General features: G+C 58.9%; 1 protein-coding gene across 16 annotated transcripts in view; it reads left to right on the top strand.

Moving 5' to 3' along the window:
- The window catches only part of NCOR2 (nuclear receptor corepressor 2), a 267,487-nt gene that overhangs the window by 228,574 nt on the left and 13,950 nt on the right, over nucleotides 1-24,963 (top strand). For 12 of the 16 annotated variants that reach the window (XM_051972629.1, XM_051972638.1, XM_051972635.1 and 9 more), the window contains 15 exons: nucleotides 423-581; nucleotides 4,550-4,683; nucleotides 5,656-5,758; nucleotides 6,473-6,577; nucleotides 7,632-7,735; nucleotides 11,547-11,697; nucleotides 14,957-15,106; nucleotides 17,190-17,306; nucleotides 18,395-18,672; nucleotides 19,234-19,585; nucleotides 19,862-20,089; nucleotides 22,075-22,323; nucleotides 23,118-23,267; nucleotides 23,352-23,501; nucleotides 24,135-24,339. In XM_051972629.1, the coding sequence (XP_051828589.1) occupies nucleotides 423-581; nucleotides 4,550-4,683; nucleotides 5,656-5,758; nucleotides 6,473-6,577; nucleotides 7,632-7,735; nucleotides 11,547-11,697; nucleotides 14,957-15,106; nucleotides 17,190-17,306; nucleotides 18,395-18,672; nucleotides 19,234-19,585; nucleotides 19,862-20,089; nucleotides 22,075-22,323; nucleotides 23,118-23,267; nucleotides 23,352-23,501; nucleotides 24,135-24,339 (2,635 nt within the window). The remainder of the gene's footprint in view (nucleotides 1-422; nucleotides 582-4,549; nucleotides 4,684-5,655; nucleotides 5,759-6,472; nucleotides 6,578-7,631; nucleotides 7,736-11,546; nucleotides 11,698-14,956; nucleotides 15,107-17,189; nucleotides 17,307-18,394; nucleotides 18,673-19,233; nucleotides 19,586-19,861; nucleotides 20,090-22,074; nucleotides 22,324-23,117; nucleotides 23,268-23,351; nucleotides 23,502-24,134; nucleotides 24,340-24,963) is intronic. The other 4 variants (XM_051972643.1, XM_051972634.1, XM_051972641.1 and 1 more) reach the window with 1 other exon arrangement.

The following is a 24,963-nucleotide window of genomic DNA, read 5'->3' on the forward strand; positions in this document are numbered from 1 at the left end:
TGAGGCTCACTGGGCCCATTTGGCGCTGACATCTGCTCCAGTTTGGACCAGTTTGGACCACCACCCTTGCCCCTTAGCCCAAGTGTCTTTGGGGAGGTTCAGTGGGCAGCCCTGGTCTGAGACGTTCCCGGCCACGTTGGGGCAGGACGCAGGCCAGAGGAAGGAGGGCCGGAGGTGGGGTGGCCCAGGGAGCTCTTTACAGACAGTGGGCCACGGGGGACGGCTGTGTGCGCACTGCAGGGCGTGGATGGGAGATGCTGGAGGTGGGCGGGGCTGCGGCGGCAGGACGTCGATGCTCTCTCAAACTCGGGGCTGGGGGACGACCCAGGGCAGTGGTTTCCTGAGGGCGGGGTCTGTGGCTGAGGCTTGGGGAGCCCCAGAGACAGGAGAGCCTGATGGGACCATTTTGTTTCTTCCTGTAGAAAAGCCGGTATATTTCTCCTCCTTCCCAGAGGGCCAGAAGCTGAGTGGGGAGCCTGCTCCATGCTGGCCCCCGGCCCTCCCTTTCCCGGTGCCTTCTCGAGAAGTGATCAAGAGCTCCCCACAGCTGGAACCCCCTGGCTTCCAGTACAACCCACCCAGTAAGTAAACCCGGTGCTGGGGGGTGGGCCTCTGCGCCGGGCTTCCTGCCCCTCTGGGGCCCACGCTGCCCTGTGAGCCCATGGCCAGGAGAGTCCAGAGAGACTTGGGCTTTAGCCTAGCATCCGTTAGCGGAGCTGGCCTCCCCGGAGGTCTGCAGCCTGGCCTAGGGGGTACGGCCAAATCAGAGCTGCCAGGGCTCTCCCAGCCCAGCTGCTCCAGAGCCAGGGCTGGCAGCTCCCTGGGAGCTCTGGAGTCTCTTTCATTTTGCAAATGAGGAAACCGAGTCCCCTCGAGGTAAAGTGACTTGCAGGGGCAAGATTTGAACCCAGGTCTTATGATCCCCCATCTTGCTTCAAGCGTTGAATAAATTTTTGTTTAACAGTAAGCCAGCATTGTTAAGTGCTCACTCTACTAAGCTTTGAGATGCTACAGGGCATAGAGGGTGGGCCTTGGAGTCATCAAGACCTGAGTTCAAATGCCGCCTCAGATACTTACTACACTATGCACCATATATAGTATACTATCATCACTGTACTAATGCAGCCTCAGTTTCCTCATCTGTAAAGTGGGGGTAGTAGCACTTATCCCACAGCATTGATTTGTAAGTGCTAGTTATTTTTATACCGAGAAAGGCAAAAACCTGCCCTCTGGGAGCTCACGTTTTAGGCTGTTTGACACCATGGAAACAAACATGTGTGTACCAGGGGGCCGCGCCAACCGGGGTGATGGGCTAACCCAGACTTGAGATGCTCAGGGGTCACGTACATGAAGTACACAGAAGTCCCTGGTACTGGATCAAAGAGTGTCTGGAGGAGGAGACTCCTAAGAAGTCTAAATCCTAATGGAGATTCCTTTGTCTGCAAGCAGTTATTGAGCACTTGCTGCATGCACTGTGGGGCATCCGAGACAGTAACAGTGGGGTCCCCCTCTCACAGGGGCTCCACAATCTGGGTAGAAAAGCAAGATTCACACAAGAGATTGTTGGAAAGGAAGGCCAGACAGATATCCCCAGGGCCTTCTGTGTGGTTCACATTGAAAACATCAGCTCTCGCTGGGCAGCACGGTGGCCCAGTGGTGAGGGCCCTGACATCAGGAAAACCTGACTTTCAGTCTGGCCCCAGGCGCTTCTAGGGTGACCTTGGGCAGGCCACTTAGCCCTGATTGCCTTTTTAAAAAAATGTCAAGCAAGGCTTAATGCAAAGTCCCTGAAGGAGTGCCTGGATTGCCCTGATTAATCGTCAGTGGCTCCCCAATGCCTCTGGGGTTAAACAGAAGCTTCTGGCCTTGACCTTAAAAGAAAGCCTTGTCTCTAGTAGTGAGGGCAGCTGAAACCTGCCAGTGTCCTCCCTGGGCAACCTCGGGGTCCGGGCTCCCAGGGGTTGGGTCTCTTCCAGCTTTGAATGTGTGCATTGCTGGCAGTCTGTGTGGCCCTTCTGACTCCTCTACACCAAGCCTGCTGGGACACGTTGGCGCATGCCCTTCACCTGGCACTGGCCTCTCTTTCGAGGGTCATTTCTCCTTCCTCCCTTCAGTCTCTTTGCCAGCCAGACCACGGTTCTGGAGGCTGCCAGGTTCCCAGAGCCACACAGGTGGGCCCCACACTGGAACACTCTCTCTTGACGTCATCTCTGTTGGAGGCCTCTGCTCTCCTGCCAAGAGCCTCCCCGGCACGACCCAGCAAGGTCAGCTGGCCTGCCTGTGGCCACGGAGGCTGCCAGCAGCAGATGTGGGATTTGAACTCGAGTCCTTTGACCTGAGGGCCAGTGCCCTCTCCCCATACCGGCTGCCCTGGGCTGCGAGTCCTTGCTCTGTGTTTCCATTTCCTTCCAGCCCTTTGAGTGGATTTGGCCCTTCACCTTGTGCTTTCTCTGTCAGTCCTCACTTTTCAGCCTTGTGTTTTCAGGCCAAGCACAGACCTCTGCACCAAGTAGGTGCTTAATAAATGTTGATTGAACTTTTTCAAGGTGATATGTAGAAAGAAAGAAGGCCGGCATCTCAGGAGGCTGCAGCTCCTGGGCAAAAGGAGGACGAAGGGGAGGGGGCTGGATTAGAGAGCGCCTCTGGAAGTGTGAATTAAACATTAATCAGCAAACGTTTATCAAGCTCCTGCTGTGTCCCAGGAGGATTGGGCCTGGCAGGCCAGATGTAGAATCTCCAGCACGAGGAGCAGTCCGGAAAGGTGATTTCAGAGAGTAAAGTCTGCATCTGGTGTGATGGTGGAGGGGAAACACTCGTGGGCAGAGGCGATCGGGCCAGCCAGAAGTCCATTCAGAGGCGTCCATGGGCCCACAGCTCACAGAGGAGACCTTGGAGTTACCTCTTCCTCCCTCGCCCCATTTTACAGATGAGGACCCCGAGCCTAGAAGTCCCCCAGTGGGAAGCAGCAAGTCTCGGTCCCCGGGTGTAGATGTCCAGATCTGTCTTTGTTCCCTCGGGCGTTCCCAGGCCCGTGATCATCCAGGCTTCCTGGGAATCAACCTGGAAAAGCAGCTCCACCGCCCCCTTCTCAGCCCTTTGGAAGCCCCATCTGCCAGCACGCCAGTCCCTTCTTTCACTTTGTCTGCAACTTCGTTCCCACACTCAGTGCCTTATTTCTCTGAAATTCGCGTTTATGCATATGTGGGAAAATGGAACCAGTTGTTGAGCTTGGAAGGGAAGAGATCAGGGTTCAAATCCTACCTCTGATGCTTACGCAGGTCAGTGAACCTGAGTCAGGATCCTGACCTCAGCAGGAAGATGGCTGCATCTCTGGGCCTGCAGTCAGAAGGACCGGCGTTCAAGTCTGGCGGGGTGGTCCCAGGCAAGCCACTTCTCCCAGTTTGCCTCAGTTTGCTCCTCTGTAAAACGAGCCGGAGAAGGAAATGGCCAACCGCCCTGGTGTCTCTGCCAGAAAATCCCCACGTGCTCACAAAGGGGTCACAGGGCGTTGGACGTGACTGAAAAATGACTCAGTGGGCTCTTGAGCGTCCTTCCCCCTCTGGGGATTCTAGATTATTTCACATTGTATCACTGCACCTCAGTTTTCTCATCTGTAAACTGGAGCGTTCCTTAAGAGCTTACTGTGTGCTCAGTGCTGGAGGCACAGAGACCCAAATAGACGGCCTGTCCTCCCGAGCTTCTCTTCTGCCGGGTAGCCCCCTTTGAAGGCTCCCCCCAGCCCTATGGCTTCTGAGAAGTGGGGGTCTTCTCCACCAGGTCCTCCCTGGAAGCAGCCTTTGCTCTAAGAAGGGTCGCTCCCCCCACCCCCGCCTTGGTCTGTCACAGCCCGTGGAACACTTGGAGCACACCTCGGAGTCCGGCCGACCCAGCCCCTTTGTTCGCCAGAAGAGCCCCCTCCCCATCCCAGCTATTGTCTGGTCCGAAGACTCAGAGCAGTGGGAGAAAGAGCTGGCTGACCGGGCAGGGCTACTGCCTGCTGCTCTCCAAGCACAGGAGGGCTGGGGGGGAGAGGGGGCGCCGTGCCCCGTCGGTCCTGCTTCGGGCCGCTCCGGAGGAGTGAGGACGAAGGTGCCCCCGTTGCATCAGTGCACGGCCCGGCAGGCAGGCAGGGATGGGGGGGAAGGCTCGAGGCCGCTGTCTCCCCTTTGGTCCACAAGTCAAGACAGCGAACCCTTAGGAAGCCGTTGCTGTGCATTGAGCAGGTTGCCGAGGCCTGAGGATACAGAAACAAGCCTGTGTTCTCATGGGGACGGCGGCGGGAGCATTCGGCGGAGCTGGAGAGATTGGGGTGGGGAGCGGGGACCCCCTCCAGGAGCAGGAGGCAGGCGGGAGGGAGCGGCAGCTAATGGGGGGGAGATGGACCCCCAAAGCGTCGAGGGGCTCCCCCAGCATTACCTCCTGTCTGTGTTGTGTGCTCTGGCTGTGTGAGCTCTTTGCTCCTGCTTGAGGCAGGGCCCGGCACGTAGTGGGGCTCGGGCAGCAGAAAGCCCCCCCGTTCCAGGACGTTCTGTGTCTCTCTCGTGTCCAGGTCACCCCATCTCGCTCAACCTGCACGACGGCGCCAGGTCCAGCCTGCAGAGAGTGCCCGGCATCTCCAACCCGCCCCCCCTCATCTCCTCCACCAAACACCCCGTTGTCCTGGAGAGGCCTGTGAGCTCCCAGGTGAGGCTGAAGGGGACGCGGAGCTCCCGGCCCTGCTCCGGCGCGCTCTGACTCAAGCAGCTTAGGGCCGGGCCGTGGGAGGAGCGGAAAGCCTGCGGGAGCCAGCTCTGAGGGCGCTTGGGCAAGTTCTGGCCCCGGCCCAGCCCCAGGAAGTCAGCGGTCACTGAGGGTCCGTCCCTCCGCCCGCCCCTGGCCGGGTCACCTTCTCTGGGCCTTCAGCAAGGGCTGGTGTGGCGCGGGAGGACCCGGAGGGGAGGGGCCCAGCCAGCGCAGCTTTCCGCTCCGGGACTTTGAGCCCAGGCCTCTCCCTGCAGAGCTGGAGCAGCGTGTTCCGAGCGGTGGGTGGGAGACGGCTCCCAGGCCGCCCCAGGATCCTCCGGCTGGGATGCGGGGCAGGGCGGGGCAGGGAGGGGACTGGGAGACAATACCAGGCTGGGCTGGTGCCAGCAGGCACTGAGAAGCCGAGGATCCCAGAGGAAATGAGATCAAGGGGCTGGGGGCCTGGGGACTGGGAGGGGGCGTTCACGGGAGGTAAAAATAGCCTCCTCTGGCTCGGGGACAGTCACCCTGGAAACGGGGACAGAGGACCTTTGTGTCCGTGGGAGACGGGGCCAGAGCTGGCAGCGGCCCCAGGAAATGATGAGGCAGACGGGGTCAGTGGGACGTCCAAGGGACGGGGCAGCTCCCAGGGCCCTGGCCGCCCTGAGCTTCCCCCCCCGCCCTGGTTCCTTGGAAGGGGACAGAAGCTGGCTCTGCCGCCCCGTACAGGTGGACGTGTCTGGGGCTTGGGTTCCCAGACACCGGCTGGCCTGCTCCCCAACAGTGCTCCCTCCGCTTCGCACGCCTGCCCTTAAGGCAAACCCCTAAGTCCTCAGTCCATCAACCTATGAAATGGGCACAGTGGTAGTGGCCCGGCTGCGGAGTGCCACGGGCCAGGGCCGTCCCATACGCCATTGTTCTCCTTCATCCCAGGGAGTACCGATCCAGCTGCATGCCCCATACTCCGAGCACGCCAAAGCTCCTGTGGGCTCCATCACCATGGGTCTGCCCTTGACTATGGACCCAAAAAAACTGGGTAAGTGCGGGGGATCTTTGCCCCCTCTGGCCACTCTGCTTCTACAGCCTCCTCGGCAGGGGGCCACCCTGACCCTCCCATCATGGGGGGGCTCTCTGCTTTGGGGCTGGGGGCGAGGAAGAGGCTCAGGCACACTGCTAGGTGGTTGGTGGGTGATGGGCTATCCCCTCCCCTGACGCATTTTCCATGGGCTGTGACCTGGAAGTCAGTGTTCAGGCAAATTGGGAGGCACAGGGGAAGAAACGCCATCCGGCAACCGCTGCCAGGTTTCACGGGCTTTCCTTCCATCCTGAACGTGACCCCTTGTGTTCACACGGCCTCCTTCCTCCTCTCAGTAAGGGACCTGCCAGGTGGTGAGGAGGGGCTGGGGGTGGGTGAGGAAGCCATTACTCTAACAGGATGTGGTCCGGGCCTGGGTCCCGCACCCCTGCCTCTGAGGGCAGCCGTGCCCGCCTCCTCCGGGGACTTCGGGCTGAGAACCGAGCCTGTTTTTAGCACGGGCCCTCGGTGGCTTGGCTCGCTCACCCTCTGGCTGTGAGCCAGCAGAGGCCCCGAGGAGAGACCCCCTGCAAGTGACGTGGAGAGCGTGGGGAGGCTGAGGCCGGCGGGCCGGGCTTTTCTGTCCTGGCATCCTCCCGCCTCCGCCCTTCCTGCAAGTTCTGCCTCTGCCTGGGGGGCCGGGGCCGCCACCAACCTCACGCCCTTCCTCCGCAGTGCCTTTCCCTGGAGTGAAGCAGGAGCAGCTGTCTCCGAGGAGCCAGGCCGGCCAGCCCGAGACCCTGGTGATGCCCGCGGCCCAGGAGACGTCGGTGCTCAGAGGTGAGGCGGCTCGCGAGAGCCGGGGGCCTTCACCGAGGGGGCAGCGGAGACCCAGAAGGGACAGTGGCCCTCTGGCCTTGAGCTGGTGCTCGCTGGGAACTGCCCTTTCTCCCTCTGGGCCTCTCTTTTCCCATCTGTCAAATGAGAGCCACAGGGCCTGCCCCCGGCAAATGCAACATCCCCCGGACGCTGGGTCCTTATCCCCATGATCCGGGCCAAGGGCCAGAGCCTTCTGTGACCCCCTCTCACTTGGGAAGCATTAGCCAGGACTCAGCTCCCACCTCTCAGGTGCCCTCTTCCCGCCGAGCAGGCTCCTCCTAGGCCTCCTCGTCTGGCCTAGACCCGTGCCAGATAAGCGGGGAGAAGAGCAGTGTGGTTGTAGCCATCCCCTCCTCCCCCTCCTGCTCCCTGTCTCCCTCCCCACTTCCCTTCCCTCTCCCATGTCCTGCTCCCCATCTCCCCTTTCCCTTCTCTCCCTTCTTCTCCCGGTCCTCCTCTCCCTCTCTCACTGTGACTCTGGACACCATACCACATAGGGCTTGTCGTTCTGGGGGTGGTTGTTAGACCCATTTCACAGATGAAGAGACTGCCGATGGCAGAGGTCAGGCGCCTCCCCTTTGGTTGCCGGGTTAATGAACACCTGGAACAAGCCAGAGACCGGGTCTCCAGACCCTGGGGCCCCTCCCACACTGTGCTTCCTCTCAGCTTCTTCCTTTGTAAAATGGAGATTACCGTGATGCCTTCAGAAGGAAATCTCCAAAGTTTAGCCATTTATGTTACTCTTATGTGCATCAGAACGATTTGGAAATATGCGATAACGACATCGTTAAATTGACATTGTGATCATCGTCAGTTATCCCATTTATCAAAAATCGTCCCAGGAGTGATTGGGGAAGGCTTCCCGAGACGACGGAATTGCGCACAGGGCCTCTGAAGGGTCCCTAAGTCCCACGTCTCCTGCTAGGACCCGCCTTCTCTCTGGGGAGATACAGGCTGAGGGGAGGGGGGATCTCCAAGTGCCCCCCCCCATCCCTGAGGATGGCATGTTTTGTAGGGACAAGCCTGGGCTCCGCTCCAGGAGGAAGCATCACCAAAGGCATTCCCGGCAGCCGGCCGCCCTCGGAGAGCCCCATCACCTACCGAGGCTCCATCACACATGTGAGTGCGCAGGGGCACAAGGGAGGGTCCCGGGGCTCGGCCCGCCGCCCACGCAGGGTGGTCTTCTTCCCGGGGTCCCCGAGGACAGAGTAATCGTGTGAGGCGGGTGTACTTATGTCCGTCTGTCGCACACGGACATCGGTGGCGGGGCAAGGGATGGAACGCTACAAGGCCCGAGTTCCCGGGCAGCCTCAAACACGAGCTGGGCGACCTTCACCCTGTTTGTCTCGGCTCCATCAAATGAGAGAATAATCCCCAAAGTGCTTAACATGGGTCCTGGCATGTAGCAAATGCTACTTACCTAAGAGTAAGTAAGTTACTCTTAGTGTTGTAGTGATAGGAGTAGGTTGGCGACCCTTCATGGGCCACTGCCAACTATCCGAGTGTTCTTCTGTTGATCTTCCCCACAGCCTGGGGAGGTGGATGCTGCTAGCCCATTTTGCAGAGGGGGAGAATGAGGGAAACAAGAGAGTGAGGATCTTGTTCAAAGGGGCTAGCCTGCTTTTCAACTCAGGTCTTCCTGCCTCCGGGCTCCACTTCCTGTGCCAGGAAAGGGATGAGAGGTGAAGATGCTTTTTCCCTAGATGTAAAGGCCGGTCACTAGTCAGTGTTCTCAGGGCACTCACGGCCCTCTCCTTTTGAACCCTGAGTCTCTCTTTAGGAGGGAGTTCTCCTCCCGATCGTGGTATCTCCCTACAAGTTATTTGGCCCTTGAAAGGCCTCGCAGAGACTCTCAGACTACGTGGATGTTGGCTGTTGTGGTCATTCATTCAGTTATTCTGAGCACATTTGTCAATGGCACTTTCCCTCTGCATGACCTTTAGTAAGGTCACTTCCTTTTCCTCTTTGGTGAGAGCCTGGCTTCAGAGTCTGAAGACATGGATTCAAATTCTACCGTCAGTACTTACCTGCCTCAGTTTCCTTGTCTGTAAAAATGAGGAGCTTGGATGAGAACCCTCTGGCCCTAGATCTGTGGGTTTACTTAGGATCACAGGAGTTTTGGAGGGCAGAGCTGGCTGTGGTCCCCTTCCTTCTCTGTCCTTCGGACGATCCCTGAAATAACAGCAGGTGTTTGAGCTGACAAGACAGCCCATTCACATTACAGATTGGGAAACTAAGGGGACCCCTGGGACCTGACCCGAATGCCCACCCCCTTCGGCAGTCCCTCCGAGACCCGGGTTCTATGCCATTTCCCTCTCTGAGCCTCAGTTTACTCCTCTGGAAATTGGAGGCATTCCGAGGACATAAAGAGACAGAGTTGGGGCTTGGGCGTGAGCAGACCACAGCCACCTCTGTGACCACAGCAGCAGGTGCTGGTGTCACAAGGAAGGACCTGGAATACAGGCCCAGGGGAAGGGTTAGGGGCTCGCCCAAGATCTCACAGACGTAATACACGGTCTGCATTTTATAGATGAGGAGACAGGCCCGGGCTCCCCGGCACCAGAGTGGCTCCATTGGGCCCATGCCCCAACACTTAGTGCAGAGCTGCTGGACAGTGGTTGTTGAGCTGACTTTCCTAACAGCAGAATCCTGCCTTGCTGACCACACAAGCAGGCGGGGGTGGGGTCAGCTTCTCTGAGAGCCTTCCATCAGCCCCTGGGGCCCTCCTTCCCACCCTTCCCTCCCCTTCCTCACAGTGAGAAGGGTCACCATGACCATTTCCTCCTGGCCCTCTGCCCAGAAGCTGCAGTTGACTCAAGCCCTGAGCCCGGCAAAGTGAAGACTGTCCTAATCTGCTGATACACCTCCCCCAGCCAGGGTCACCCTGAAAGATCTGCGGGTTGTGGCATAATGTCCAGGAACCCTCCGCCCCGGGGGGAGCTGAGCTGCTTTCCTCCCTCTCTTCTGGCCTCTTAATTAGCATGACCCTGAAGATAACAGGTTAGGCTATCTTCCTCAGAGAGCCTCTCGTGGAGAATAAAAGGCTTAACCCCAGCCCTCTCTGGCCTGTTCTCAGAAAACTGCTGACCAAGTTCCTCCTGTTAGGAAGGAAGAAGTTGGAATGGCATAGATTTTGTGCCAGCTGGGCCCTCGAGAGCGCCGGGTTCCAGAGTGTAACAAAATGTGCCTGGGCCTCTGGAAGTCCACATGAACCCAGCGGGGCTGGGGGGGAGCCCCTGTGAGCCCTCTTGATATATGCTGGGGAGGGGGGAGACACTGCAGCTGCAGCTTCCTCTATTAATAATTCTTGCTCCCTGGGGGCTGCAGTTGCTATTCTTACTACCATGGGAATGCAAGCACGGGCACTGCCCTCTGTCCTGGGGGATTCCTAGTCACCCCACCTTAGCCATAGCTGGGGATCAGCACCCTCATCTTCTGGGCGGAAAGGAAGCCGACTTAGAGAATTGTGGCCTATCTATCAGAGTAGCCAGCAGCCAGAGCCAGGACTTCCTCCAACTGCAAAGTCCAGCGGGCCTTTGTAGGCACAGCCAGATTATGCTGGCTGATGAACTCATTCACACTAAGGTGGTAATGACTGACGTTTAAGTCTCTGTCAGTGGTTATATGGTAAACTGCTCCTCCCAATGTGAGTTTTCTTTAGAAATGAACCCGATGACCAGGCTGATGAGAATAGATCAAAGAAGGGGAGAAAAGGAAGAAAAGAACATCAGCAAACATGTTAAAAATTCACAGAAGAAAGCAAAAATTGGGGAAGGAATACTAGGATAGCAGGAGGGACTTCAAATCTTGAAGGGCTGCGTCCAGATTCTGCCTCTTACTAGCTGTGGCCAACCGTCGTGCTCTCCCCAGCCCGCGGGATCATTGTGAGGAAATCGCTCCCCTGAGCTTGCAGGGTGATATCACCGGGAGTTGTTCTGTCCTTACCAAAGTTTTGGCCATCGAGGCTGGCTCAGACCTCTGGCAGTGTCCCGATCTGGGCACGGCTTGCTTTGTCTGGCTTCTGGCCCATGAGCTCAGCCATCCCTCCCGGTGCCAGCAGGTCAGTGGGGCCTGGCGGGCTTGTCTCTGGGCCCAGGAGTCGGCAGATGCCAACCGCGTTCTCGTCAGCGGAGAAAGCCCCATTGTCCCCGAGGATGTGGGTGGCATCTCGCGAACTCTGGTCACCCGAGGCAGCAGCGGGCCTCAGGAAAACAGCGCTCCCAGGGCCGGGGGGGGGGGGGGGGGCGGGGAAGCCGCGTCTGGCCTTCCCGTGTAGACCGATAAAACCCAGTGGAAAGAAGTCAGAGCAGAGCCAGCCAGGGACATTCTTCCCATGTGGCCTTTTCTCCCCGTGCTGGGCGCCCAGGAGGGAGCCCACGGTCTGATGTGGTCCGAGGGGAAGCGCTGTAGGTCACCGATTCTGGGCTGGGAGCTCGACACTGAGGCCCATTCATCCCTGCCCGTGGCCGCTCTCCAAGTGGCTGCTCCTCAGAGGCCAGGACGCCAGGAGGGGGGAGCTCCGGCAGCTTGCCAGGGTCACTCGACTAGCCTAAAGCAGGATTCAAACTCAGGGTGGCCGGGCGTTGAGCCCCTAGGGGTGTGGAATCGCCTCTTGAGCGGGAACGACCTCCCCCAGAGGCCACCTGACCAGCATTGTTTTGCACATGGGTCAGAGCTAGGATCCGAGTCCTGGACCCAGGTCTCGGTTGGGGGCTGTTGGAGGGCCTGCTGTGTGTGCCTCGTGTCTAGGTGGTGGGCTCGAAGCGGCTCCCTCGTTCTTGGAGGTCTCCCGGCCCGGGCCGGGCCCCGGCTCCTGCTCCCCCGCGTGCTTGCGCCTCCCACACGTATGTCCGTGTCTGCGGGGGCCTGCGCAGGCTCACGGTGCCGGCCCGTGACATCTCTCCCTCTGGCCCCCGGTGGCTTCCCCCAGGGCACTCCAGCTGACGTCCTCTACAAAGGAACCATCACCAGGATCATCGGAGAAGACAGCCCCAGCCGCGTGGACAAAGGCAGAGAGGACGCCCTGCCCAAAGGACACGTCATCTATGAGGGCAAGAAGGGCCACGTCCTTTCCTACGATGGTGAGCGGGGGCGGGGGCTGCCGGGGCTGCCGGCAGAGACGCTTTGGGAGGCCTGGGGCTCGGCCGCCCTTCCCAGGTGTCCCCCAGAGTAGACCCAGGCTGTTTGGAAGCTGGGAAAGAATGGGAGACGGGGGCAGGGCACGGAGTACACAGACATCCGTTCTTTTACAATTGCCTGTCCTTCGCTCACGAATATAGAACCAAAATGTGGAGAACTGGGCTCGCTTCTAAAGTGCCATAAGGGATTAGGCGGGCTGGGCCTGGAAGTGAGGATGAGGGTGTTTTCTCCAGCGTAGGGAGCTGCAGCCTAGACAGCTTGGGCCCCAGAGCGTGGCTACATCTCCCCCCACGTAGGGGGGTAACAGACCCTGAGGCGTTGGGCGCCCGAGCCCCAGCTGCCGCACAGGCGGTGTCCGGGCTGCCTGGGGCCGACTTTCCCGGGGACCCGCGCTCTGAGGGCTGGGGGCTCGAGCTTCGGAGCACGCGTAGCTCCTGGCCGCTCAAGGTCCTCATCTCCCAGTCACTCTCCTTAGGCGTGGGGTCCTTTCTTTGAAGTCGGGCCCCCAGGTCAGCCATTGTCCCCAGGCCCTGCTCTGGGCCAGCCAGTGAGGGAGAACATGAGGGCGCTGATGGCGAGACACCCCCCGTGGCACCTGATTGCGGTTGTCTCCCCAGTTCGAAGGTCCTTTGGTGTTAGTTTAAGGCCTATGTCTACTTGATGGCCTTAAAAATGGTCATGTCTAGGGAAAAAGTTGGAGATGTTTTGGTTTTTTTTTCTCCCGAGAATGTTTCTAGTCCTTCCTGTCTCTAAAGAGGAACTCTGTCAGGGCTCTTACTTAGAGCTCTTAGGTCAGGGAACAGCTGCTTTTGTTTTTGTTGGTTTGTTTTGCATATATGGCTTTAAAAAAAACTTCTTTTTTGTTTCCTTCATTTTCAAATATATCCTTCCCTCCTCCACGACTGAGAGAGCCCTCTCTTCTAATAGACGTAAAAGAAGGAAAAGCTTAGCCCATCCACATAGTACATAGCGTTCCTCGGCCACGGGCCCCCACCTCTGAGAGACGAGGAGGATTTCTCCCGTGTTCCCGGCCAAGCTCAGGGGGAAACGGGGCTCAGAGAGGCTTGCTGACACTTGGTGGTGTTTGCGGGCCTTCTTTCCTTCTCTTTCTCTGGCGCTCAGAGCAGCGCCCCCACCTCCGGGCCGGCCTGCGTGTGACAGACAGGGACTGGCTCTCATGGGGGCTCCGGGGCGCAGGAATCAGAGGCTTTGGAAGGGCGCCACCTGGGCGCCCGGAGGCCCGTTGCCAAGTCCGAGGCCAGATTCCCTGACCTGTGGGAGTCTTGGGTCGCGAGGGAGGACCTTTCCCCTCTCTTTGCTGTATTAGTCAGAATGGGAGAATGTGGGCATGTAGGCAAAAGCTAAACCGGAGCCATCCCTACTGAGGGAAGAGGGCGTTGCTATAAAATGGCCAGTAGGTGGGAGGCCCCTGCCCAGATCTTCCAGCCATTTCACCGCCAGAAAGCCTTTATTAAGCACCAGCTGTGTGCCAAACATTGTGCTAGCAGCACAAATATAAAATGGGGGGAAAACTCCAACCCTCAGGGAGTTCACATCCTGCTGAGAGGGGATGTTATTTTTATTATTATCAGCAATAATAATAATACTTGGCAGTTATATCGTGCTTTCAGATTTGCAAAGCACTTTCTAGAAATTATTTGACCCCATGCTATTGTTGACTTCATTTTGCAAATGAGTAAATTGGGTCTGAAAGGTAAGTGACCTGCCTAGGATCACAGTCAAGTGGCTGAGGCAAGATTCACACCCAAGATTTCTTACTCACACGTTCAGCACTTTGACTTAGACTCGCCGTTGGCCCAGGAGTTAGAAAGGGATTTCTGGAAAAGGAGGACTGCTCTGGGTAGAATCCATCATTTCCAATATGAGAAATCTTCACCCGGACCCCTTGTCCGTAGTTTGCCTGAAGCCCGTCTGCCCAGGTGCTTTATGAGCGGGTGTGACTGAGATTTATAGCCTGTGATATTAAATCTAGTTTTTAGATGCCTAGTTGCTGCCCATGGACAGTGCCCTCTGAGGCCTCAGCTCCTGAGGTCTGCGAGCTTTTCCCCTTGGGCCGGGAAGTCCAGGAAGGAACAGGTTAAAGGGCCCTGTTGGGAGCTCCGGCCAGAGGGAATGTTCTTGAGGGCACCAAGGGGCCTTGGCAAGAAGAGACTTTAACGAGTCTAGCCTGGCAAGCACGTAAGCACACACATGGGAGATGAATTTTCTCGTCTCCTCTGCCAGACTCCCCCTGCCCCTTCCAGGGCCTTTCCCAGGCTTCCCCCCCCTCCCCCCGACACTGCCCTGTCTGGGAATGTCCCTGCCAGCCCTGAGGCTGCCGATGGGGTGCAGAAATGGTCCCCTCTGCCAGCACCTCGCATCAGTGGAGGCAGCTCGGCCTTTCTGGGGATAGGTGGGGACTGAGCCAAGAACATGACCCCTGACCGTACTTGGCCACTGGGCCATCCGACCACAGGGTGCAGAGGGGACCTGAGGGCTGCTCAAAGAGGGCATAGATTGTGGCTCTAGACCAGAAGGGAAAACTTGGAAGCCCGGCCCTCAGGGCAGCCAGCTCCTTTTACAGATGAGGAAACTGAGGCCCCTCATTTAGCACCATGAAGCAGGGTCTCTGCTGTTCTGTCCAGTCGTGGTCTCCGGATTCGTGCCCCAGCACTTGACCGGCCGGCCCCAGGACCCCTTTGCCTGAGCCTCTCACTTCTCCCTCGTGCACGGGCCGGGCTCCTCCGTATCCATGTTCTCGCGGTCTCCTGCACACATCATGTGCACACAGGCCCCCAGACATATTGGCCCCCTTAGGCTGGGGTAGAAGGAAATTTTCTCCATCTCCCATTTGTGGAAATCGCCCAAAATAAATGATTCCAAAAGGCAGGGTGGAGGGTGGGGGACACACCCGGAAAAACCCAGGAGCAGACGCCCGGTGTCGGGATCCAGAGCCCAACCACAGGCAGTGGGTGGATTTGGGGGAGCGTGTCTAGTCACCCAGGGGAGTGTAGACCTTGGTGCAAACAAGGTGCTTGGGTCCCTCAGCCAAGTGGTGGGGCCCGAACTGGGGGGTCAGAAGGGCAGGGGTGGGCCGGCCAGGCAGAAGGGTGAGGGAGCCCTGTGAGGGGAGAGCTCCGAGGTCCTGGCTCCCACCCACAGCCGGCTCACACCAGGCCAATGACTGCGTTTGGTTTCCAGGCGTGATGTCTGTGTCTCCATGCCCTAAGGAGGACGGAAGAAACAGCTCGGGAGCGTCCCACGAGACGTCTGCCTCGAAGCGCACTTATGACATGATGGAGGGACGCATTGGCCGGGGGCTGAATCGCGACCTCTCCACCGGCATTGAAGGTGGGTGGGCGCTCCCTTCCCGTCCCACTGTCACTCTGGGAGCCCCGGGGACCTCCTTCCTCTGCTCGCTGACCACAGTCTCTCCGACTCACGTGGCACTCTGGGCGGGGAGGGCGCTTCCACGTGTTACTCCTGTTGGTCCGTAAATCCCTCGCCTCCGAGGTAGTTGGGTTATCATTGCCACGGAGACAGAGGTTTGGTGACATGAGCCATCCAGGCATACGGAGCTAGTGTCAGACCTGAAGCCAGATGTTCTGACTCTCACGCCCAGCCCCTCCCCCTTATGCCCAAGCCCCTGTATGAGATTTAGAGCTGGAGGTCAAGCCCAGAGCTCTTCTTATAAAGATGAGGACATTGAGATGCAGAGATGAGGGGATTTGGGGGGGGTCACACAGGAAATATGGAAGCCAGGGTGCCCCAACTCCCAGCCCAGTGCCCTTTCCCTGCCAGCCTTAAGGCAAATGAAAAACTCCCACCTTTGATCCAAAGGGCCAGGACTATTCTGTCCCTGGTTCCTGGCATATAGTAGGTGAATAATAAGTGCTTATTGTTTAATTGATTGAGACCATGAGGATCATTGCTTCTTGGTCATTCAGCCAATCCAAAGCATTTCTTACATGGCTCTGGTTCCCAAGAGAACGGAGGCAAGGGACCTAGGCTCTGCCCTCAGGGAGTTTATACTCTGTAGTCTGGGGCAGAGCCATCAAACCTGAAGCTACAGAAAGCAAGATTAAAATGTCATTGGGATACATGGAACAAAGGAAATAAAACCATGAGCTAGTGTAGCTAGTGCTCCTTTGTGGTTTTCTAAATCAGTGCTGCAGAGGGACACCTCTAGCTGGGGGTTCTTCACCTTTGTCCATGTCCCGGGCCCTCCGGCCGGCAGCCTGGGGGGCCTGGGGATCAGTGTTCTGCCTGCATAGACAATCAGAAGGAAATACAAATGCGTGTTTCCCATCCAAGTTCACGGTCCTCCTGAAATCTGGGGAGCCCGGGTGTGGGACCCCCGTACCGCCCTTTACCTTTTCCCAAGTACTTTCCTCCCGGCGGTCCTGTCAGTCAGGGCTTTGTCAGGCCCAGCTTCCACCTGGAGAGAATAAGGCTCGAGACGCTTAAATGGAGAGCTGGAGCTGACTCTTCTGGCTCCAAGCCCTTACTTCCTTGGACAACCCCGATGTTTATGGAAACAACATTGAGGATGAAGATGAGGAGTCTGGCGATGTGGGGATAGTGGTAACAGGGACAGCAAAGCCCTGGGGCTTTAGAGGATGGAGACTCGACCTCAAAGCCTGAATCTGACACATTCTGGCTGTGTGACCCTAGACCAGTCACTTAGCCTTGCACTGGGCTCTGTGCAGCTGAAAATAGTAATGATGATGATGATGATTACATTTATATAACACTTTGCAAATATTATCTTAAGTGATCCTCACAACAACCCTGGGAGGAGCTGCTCTCATCATGCTTATTTTGTAGTTGAGGAAGCCGAGACAGACAGAAGCTAAATGACTTGCCCAGGATGACACAGCCATTACGGGTCTGAGCTAGATTTGAACTCGGGTCCTCCTGACTCCAGGTCCTGCTCCTACCCACTGCTTGAAGACTATGAGTCAGATAAGTTACCAGTGGTTGTTGATGGGCTTTTCTTCAGCTGGCAGTTGCCTATTTCACCGAAATCACAGGTCTGGTTAAAAAAATCCCACCCCAAGCACAACCCGGGAACGGCCGGGGCGCTAACTCACATTTTGGGGCGTTTTGAGGCATTTCCTGCCTCTCCGTAACACCGGGGGAAGGTCGCTGGTTACACGTGTGTGCTTTGGTTGGCGCCTGTGATGCTGTTAGTGTGAGCAACTGCCAGTGAGGAAACGCCTCTACCCAGTGTAGATCAGCACTTGCTCTGCATTTTAGTCCTGGAGAGAAAAACTGAGGGTGTGAAAGTTAAGCAGCTTGTGACTGGTTCCACCCTGGGCAGCGACTGAGGCGCGCCGGGAGCCCCGGCCTCCTGCCCCCAGTCCCGTGCTCTGCTCACCCTGTTCCTCCAGTTCTCCCTGGGGAGTCAGAAACCCCGCTTCTTGTGGTACAGGTGCCATCTCACCACCCTTCACCTCCCTAGGGCTCATGGGCCGAGCCATCCCGCCCGACCGACACAGTCCCCACCACCTGAAGGAGCAGCACCACAGCCGGGGCTCCATCACACAAGGTAACAGGCCGAGTGGCAGTCCGGGCAGGAGACCCGCGGGGGGGTGGGGCAAGGTCCTCGCTGCTCCCTGGCCCTTTCCCAGGACGGGGCCCCGGGTACGCCGTGCGCTTTTCCCTCGTCCCTCGGAGGAGGGCTGCCGTTTTACCCACCACGTGGCCCGAGCTCTCGATTTGCAGAGGTCCATAGGAGCGCAAGGCTTGGGCTTGAAACAAGCTTTGGGGCCATCTGGTCCAACAGTCTTAGAGGGGAGAAGTGACTTAGAACCCCGGGATCCTAGAACCCGAGCTGGAAGGCAACTCGGAGGCCCTCAGGTCTATGCCCCCGGCCCCTTCCACTTACAGAAGAGGAGACAGGCCCAGAGGGGAGAAGTTACAGGGTCTCAGTCAGTATGGCAGCAAACTCAGGCCCTCCTGAGCCCAAGGCCGGGTGCCCAGTGTCACCCTCACAGCCTCCCTGGGAATATGTAGGGAGCACGACAGGGCCTGTCCACCAATGAGGGCGGGAATAGGGGGATCCTCTCCAGGGGCCAGACCTGCCGCTCTGGCTTTCCTTAGAATCCGGGTGCTGTCCTTCGGTACCCTGTGGCCTAGGAGGAAGAGGGGGCCTTCCTCTGGGCTAGGCCGGGGTGGGAGGAGTTGGACACAAACGCACCCCCCGACCTGCTCCAGCCTGCTCACACATACTGACCCGGGCAGCGCGACACGCGCACAGACGCTCGCCTTGCCGACCCCCTGGGGCCGGATCGCCTTCTTTTCGAGCAGACTTGTGATTGCGCGCGTCCTGGTGGGCGGCGGTGTGGCGCAGCCGAGAGCTGGCTGGATTCAGCGCTGCCCTCCCCCGCTGGAGCCGCTAAGGTCCCTGCCGGGTTCTCCATGGGGCCCTGGGGAGAACGGCGAGTCTTAGAGAGCGGCCTCGCACCCGGGGTCTCCTCAGCCCGTGGCTAGCGCTTTGTCGGCGGGCCCTGCAGAAAGGCGGGCCGGTCCACCCGGGAGGGAGGGCCCCGGGTGGTTGTTTTGCTGGCGTTGGGCAGAGAGCCCCTCGTCACCTTGGGGCCTTGCTTTGCGTCCCCTTGCCCCGGCCCCTGGCAGGCATCCCTCGCTCCTACGTGGAGGCCCAGGAGGACTACCTGCGGAGGGAGGCCAAGCATCTGAAGCGAGAGAGCACCCCGCCTCGGGACCTGCCCGACCCCTACAAAGTGAGGCCCCTGGAGGGACTGACCCCGCTGAAGATCAAGGGGCACGAGGGCCTGGTGGCCACCGTGAAGGAGGCGGGCCGTTCCATCCACGAGATCCCTCGGGAGGAGCTGCGGCACACGCCTGACCTCCCCGGCCCTCCGCGGCCCCTCAAGGAAGGCTCCATCACCCAGGTAGGACAGGGCTCCCGGCCTTGCTGGCTCCCGTGTGCTGTCCCTGCTCAGGCATGGCAGGGAGGGCCAGGCTTGTCTGGGAGAGAGAGAGAGAGCGGTGCTGGGGGGAGTCCCCCTCGCCTCCCGTGGCACGGCCCCACTTGCTCTCCAACTAGTGGGGGTGTGGGCTTGGGTCAGGAGGTCCTGTAACGCCCAGAGTTCTGTGCACTGCCCTAACCAGCTGGCTCTCACCCATGCATCCTACAAATGAGGAAACTGAGTCCCACTCTCACTGCATCTTTTACCTTTGACACATATGTCTTCTTCCTCAGAATGTTAACTCTTGGAGGGGAGGGATTTTTTTTGCTTTTTCTTTGTCTTCCCAATACTGTGACTCAGGAGTCACAGTAAACAGTCAGTAGAAGCTGGGGGTGGAGATACAGGCCTGAGCTCAGGTCCTCTGACTCCTGCTCTCTCCCCCACCTGTCTGGGGTGAATGGGGTTTTTGAGAGTGGGGGCACATGTGGGCAGACCGTTGTCCGAAGCCGCTCTCTCACCTCCCCGCCCCTCCTCCCTTCCCAGGGCACGCCTCTGAAATACGACAGTGGCGGCTCCTCCGGCAGCTCCAAAAAGCACGACGTCCGCTCCATCATCGGCAGCCCCGGCAGGACGTTCCACCCCGTACACCCTCTCGATGTGATCCAGGATCCCCGGGCCCTGGACCGCTGCTATGAGGAGACCCTCAAGAGCCGGCCCAGCTCCGTCACCAGCTCCGGAGGCTCTATCACCCGAGGGGCACCCGTGATTGTGCCTGAGCTGGGGAAGCCCCGCCAGAGCCCTCTGGCTTACGAGGACCACACGACGGCTTTCAGCAGCCATCTGCCCCGGGGCTCTCCTGTATCTACCCGGGAGTCAACGCCCCGGCAGCAAGAGGGTGAGTACGTCTGCCTGGTGGCAGCAGCGGGTAGTGGGCACCTTGGTCTGATGGGAAGGAGACTTCCTCCAAGATACTTGTTCAGGCTGTGATGGCAGACATGGCAGAATTGTTCCAGGCTAGCCCTGGGAGTGCCTGGGCCTCCCCCAGCTAAACTGGAAGTTCCTAGAAGACATCCTGCCCCCACCACTGGTACATAGTTGGTGCATAATAAATGCTGACTGATAAAGCAAGCATCCCCGTGAGTGGGGCTGATCCTCTCTCCTCTTTTTACAGGAAGTCTCTCATCCAGCAAGGGATCCCAGGAGAGGAAGATCACGGCCACGCCTCGGGAGCTTGCCAGCTCCAAGTCCCCGCACACTGCAGTGCCGGACCACCATCCACACCCCATGTCTCCCTATGAGCACTTACTCCGAGGTGTGAGCAGCGTGGACTTGTACAGGGGACACATTCCACTGGCTTTTGACCCCACTGCCATCCCCCGGGGGATCCCCCTGGACGCAGGTAAAGCCCTTTGCCGTTCCCTCCCCATCGTACGTAGCCTGGTCCTGCTGCTGGAGGACCTGGGTTCAGATCCATCGCAGCCCCTTGGCTCTCAGTTTCCTTGTCTAAAAAACGAGAGTTGGCCTAGGTGGCCACTGCGGTGCCTCCGGCTCTTGTGATTCTCTGGTCAGCCTCAGGGGGCACCCCTGAGCCCCTCCCCGGCAGAAGAGCCTGTGCCAGCATAGGGCCTGTAGGGCCCAGGGCTTGCTTCCCCCAGCTCGGCTGGCACGTCCTCGAGGGCAGGGACGTGTCCCTTTTTGGGCGCCTTGCTTGCTGCTCGGCACATGGGAGGTCTTTGGCAAACGTGTATCATCATCTTCGGGAAGCAGGATGGTTCTGCGCTTACTTTCCAAACCACATCCAGTCCCTTAGCTCATTTGACCTTGGCTGTGGAGGGGAAAGGGCAGAGGTAGAGGAGCACCCTAACCCATGGTCCCACTGAAAATCAGCCCCGGCACATTGGTTTTGGACTGGGTGGGAGGAGATGATCTTCTCTTTAGCAGCAGGAGGATCCTGGGTAGGAATATGAGCTCCAAAGCAGGTATTAACCCCTTACTGTGCCCCAAGCCTAAAAGGCATCCTAGAAGCCTTATTGTACGGAGGAGGAACCTGAGGGCGCTCAGGGTGAGGTGACTTCTCCGAGTCACAGGGTGGGATGCCGGTAGCCATTGGCAGCAGCCTCCAGGTGGCAGCCTGAGCTTTCGACTTGAGGTGGACTAAAGTGCCTGGCCCGTCAGCCCCTCCCCCCAGGAGTGGGAGCACAGGTTCGGATGGGGTAGCAGCCCTTCGGGCAGTAGGAATGGAGAGAAAGGCCCCTTTCCACTCCTAGATGGAAAGCCCTTCATTTTGCACGAAGGTAGTATTAGCATCATAGATTTCTAGCTCGAAGAGAACTTTAGCCCAGTCTGGAAGGGGAGATGCCTTAGAGGATCATGGATTCAGAGCTCAGAAACCCCCGAGGTCCTCCATCCCCACGTCCTCCCTTTGCGGCCCAGGGCAGTTGTTACTGTGCCTTCTGTTGGACCACAGAGAGGGCCCAGGCTCCATTTCCCTCAGGCAGGACTGAATTAGGAGCCCACTTTGTTTTTTTTTTTTGTTTTTTTTTTTTATTTAAATTTTATTTTATTTAATAATAACTTTGTATTGACAGAATCAATGCCAGGGTAATTTTTTACAACATTATCCCTTGCACTCGCTTCTGTTTCGTTTTTTCCCCTCCCTCCCTCCACCCCCCCCCCAGATGGCAAGCAGTCCTATATATGTTAAGTATGTTGCAGTATATCCTAGATACAATACATATTTGCAGAACCGAACAGTTCTCCCGCTGCACAGGGAGAATTGGATTCAGAAGGTAAAAATAACTCGGGAAGAAAATCAAAAATGCAAATAGTTCACATTCGTTTCCCAGTGTTCCTTCTCTGGGTGTAGCTGTCTCTGTCCATCATTTATCCATTGAAACTCAGTTAGGTCTCTTTGTCATAGAAATCCACTTAGGAGCCTACTTTGATCCTCATAGGATTGACCCTGATCATCAAAGAGTCTGAGTTTCCAGAGCCATGTTTTGAATTGATCTTCCCAGCTGGGCCCAAAAGCCTGGGGCTGCCCTGGCCGTCCCCTCAGGACAGACAGCAGCTTCTCCTTCCCAGGCACATTGGCAAGCAGAGCGTCCCCTCCATCTGGCGCCCACCCCCCGGGAGCCCAAGCTGGCAGTTTTCCCCTTCGGGAGGCCAGCCAACCAAATGCCAGATCGAGCTTGTCCCCAAACTGAGCACTGGAGGCAGGGAAGCCGGGGAGGGACTGGCCTTCCAGGACCGCCATTTGCCCACCTCATTTTTAGAGATTTGAGGTGACGGTCCCCAGGGTCCAGCGCATTCAGCACATCATAGACCGACAAAATCAAGTACTCATTTCTTCTGGCTTTGTTTTCTTCTTCTTTGTCCTCCCAGCTACCGCCGCTTACTACTTGCCCCGGCACCTGGCCCCAAACCCCACGTACCCACACCTCTACCCACCGTACCTCATTCGCGGTTACCCAGACACCACAGCCATGGAGAACAGACAGACCATCATCAACGACTACATCACGTCCCAGCAGATGCATCACAATGCCGCCGCGGCCACCGCCATGGCCCAGCGGGCTGACATCATCCGCAGGGAGTCCTCCCTGGCTCTCAACTATGCAGCTGGACCCCGGGGTAGGAGGGGGAGCCTTTCGTGGGAGGGGGAGTAGGGAGTGTCTTTCCCAAAGCCACGGGGAGGTGTGACAGAGAGGCACCGGGGACACGCTGGGGCCACAAGCACTTATGCAGCACTGAGTACGTTCTAGACAGTGGGCGACACGGAAGGGGGCAGGTCTTGCCTAAAGGAGCTTGTGATCGGCCCCAGGGGGACAACACGCACACCGAGTGACCCTACAGAACATATAAACAACGGAACAAACGCGCCTTTTCTGAATGCCTCCTGCGCGCCAAGCCCCAGGGACCCGAGTACAGGACCTTAGATTCGGAAAGAGAACAAGGGCGGAACATGCATCTGTCAGATGGGAAGCGCGCAGGTGGAAATCCATGCAAAGTCACTTAGGCCAAAGGGCGCGTCCCTTCAGGAAGGCGGCCTGTCTCTGGGTGACATCGCCCGACCTGACGGAATGCCCTGGGGGTCAACAGAGGGGGGCCGTCCCCCCGGGGGTCAGCCAGGGCCGAGGCCCGGAGATGGGCCGTGTGATGCTGGCTCCGCAGGGGAGAGGCCGGGAAGTAGCCTCGGGCAGGCTGGGCAGGGCCGCCCGGGAGTTCTGGTGCCCCCGGCGTGCGCCTGTGACCCGGCCCACTCAGTGCCCATCTGGCAGCGGAGCCCGGGGTCAGGGCGGAGCCCGGGGTCAGGGCGTACCCAGGCGGGCATTGCTGGAAGCTCGTGGCTGTGCCCGTGTGTCCCCCTTCCCTCCGGGAGAGCCAGGCCCCCACTTAATTTTTGCCTCCATGTCTTCCTCTTATAGGAATCATTGACTTGTCTCAAGTGCCACACCTGCCAGTGCTGGTGCCCCCCACCCCGGGCACCTCTGCCACCTCCATTGACCGGATCACATATATCCCCAGCGCCCCCCCACCCTTCAGCAGCAGACCCAGCCCCTCCCCACTCTCCCCAGGTAAGTGCCCCTTGCCTCCGCCCCGCCCCCCAAGACCGGACGTTGGTGTGAAGGTGTAGCTGACCAAGCCCTTTTGAACCCCAGGAGGCCCCGCCCACATCACTAAAGCGACGGGGACTTCTTCCTCCGAGAGGGAGCGAGACCGGGAGCGGGAGCGGGATCGAGAGCGGGACCGGGAGAAGTCTGTTCTCACGTCCACCACGACTGTGGAGCACGCCCCCATCTGGCGGCCAGGTGGGGACCCGGGCCCCTCCCTCACGGGGGGCCCTCCCACCCCGACCCAAGAGGCGTTAGATGTGGGAGACGGGGCCTCGGGGCCTCCTCCTGCTCCAGGCGGGGGGCTGCACGGGAAGGAGGAGAGCTGGCTCGGGGGACCCCTGCTGCTAGCGCCTGGACCTTAGGTGTGGCTTGGGAAGGAAGATCCAGTCCTGTCCTGTCCCTTCCTCAGCCTCAGTTTGCTCCTCTATAAAATGTATCACTTGCCTCCCAGGGCTGGTGTTAGCCGGACCAGAGAGGGGTAACAGCAGGCCCTCTGCACAAACCCGAGCCGTGCTGTTAGCCTCCCCAGCCCAGCCCCCCTCCCCCCTGTGTCACAGAGCTGCCGGAACTGGTCCTCCGTCAGGGCTGCCTTTTTTGGCCTCGATGTCTCCCTCTGTAAAATGGGGAGAATATTCCAAAGCCCGCTTCCCCACAAGGACCTGTTGTCCTCGTGTCCTCATTGATTTGGAGCCTCTTCCTGGGCCACCCACCCCTGGCGAGTCCCACCCTCCACGCCACTCACCGTTGGTGGGCTTTGGAAGACCCCCGAATAGCCCCGCCCCTCCCCGCTGCCCCCAGAGCCGCCCTGACCCCGTGCTGACCCCTCAGGTACGGAGCAGAGCAGCAGCAGCAGTGGCGGCGGCGGCGGCGGGGGCGGCAGCAGCCGGCCGGCCTCCCATTCTCACAGCCACCAGCATTCCCCCATCTCCCCCCGGACCCAGGAGAACATCCAGCAGAGACCCAGCGTGCTCCACAACACGGGCATGAAGGGCATCATCTCCTCGGTGGAGAGTCTCACCCCCTCTGTCCTACGGTACGGGGCTGGGGCTCGGCCACGGGGAAGGCACCGGGGACAGCGCGGAACGGGGTGGCTGCCCCCATCCTGCCCCCGTGTGCCCGGGGCTTCGGCTTCCTCGGTCTCTGAGCCCCCCTGCAGCGCCACGCGCTCTCTGGGCCTCAGTTTCCCTAGCTGCAACAAATGGGCTGGCCTGAGGGCCCTTTCAGCTCTAGAGCCGGGATCCCGTGAGCGTTCTGGGGGTGGGGGTGGGGGGCAGCTGGGAAATGAGGCCTCGTGTGTCTCTGCCCCCACCTTCCTGCCGTCAGTGGGTCACTGCCTTGGAAGCAGCCGTGTCCAACCCCAGCCGGACTCAGTGTGAGCCCGTGCCCGTAAGGCTGGAAGAGCTTTTAAGAGGCAGAGAGCGAGAGGGAGGGCGTCCCTGGCACGGGGCCTGAGAACCGCCTTTCCCTGAGCTCCTCCAAGAGCCCCTTGAGTGAGCTGGGTCTCCGGGAGCTCCCTGAGGGCGGGCCGAGGTGCCCCGATTGGGGCCGGGGGAGGAGCCTCTAACAGCCCTGCTGAGCAGGGAAGGCTTCAGGGGAGAGGGGGGCGCTTTAAGTGGGGCCCCCCCGGGCCCCAGAGGGCTCCGGACACAGCCAGGTC

Source organism: Antechinus flavipes, chromosome 1 (genome assembly GCF_016432865.1).
Source record: "Antechinus flavipes isolate AdamAnt ecotype Samford, QLD, Australia chromosome 1, AdamAnt_v2, whole genome shotgun sequence".
Lineage (NCBI taxonomy): Eukaryota > Metazoa > Chordata > Mammalia > Dasyuromorphia > Dasyuridae > Antechinus > Antechinus flavipes.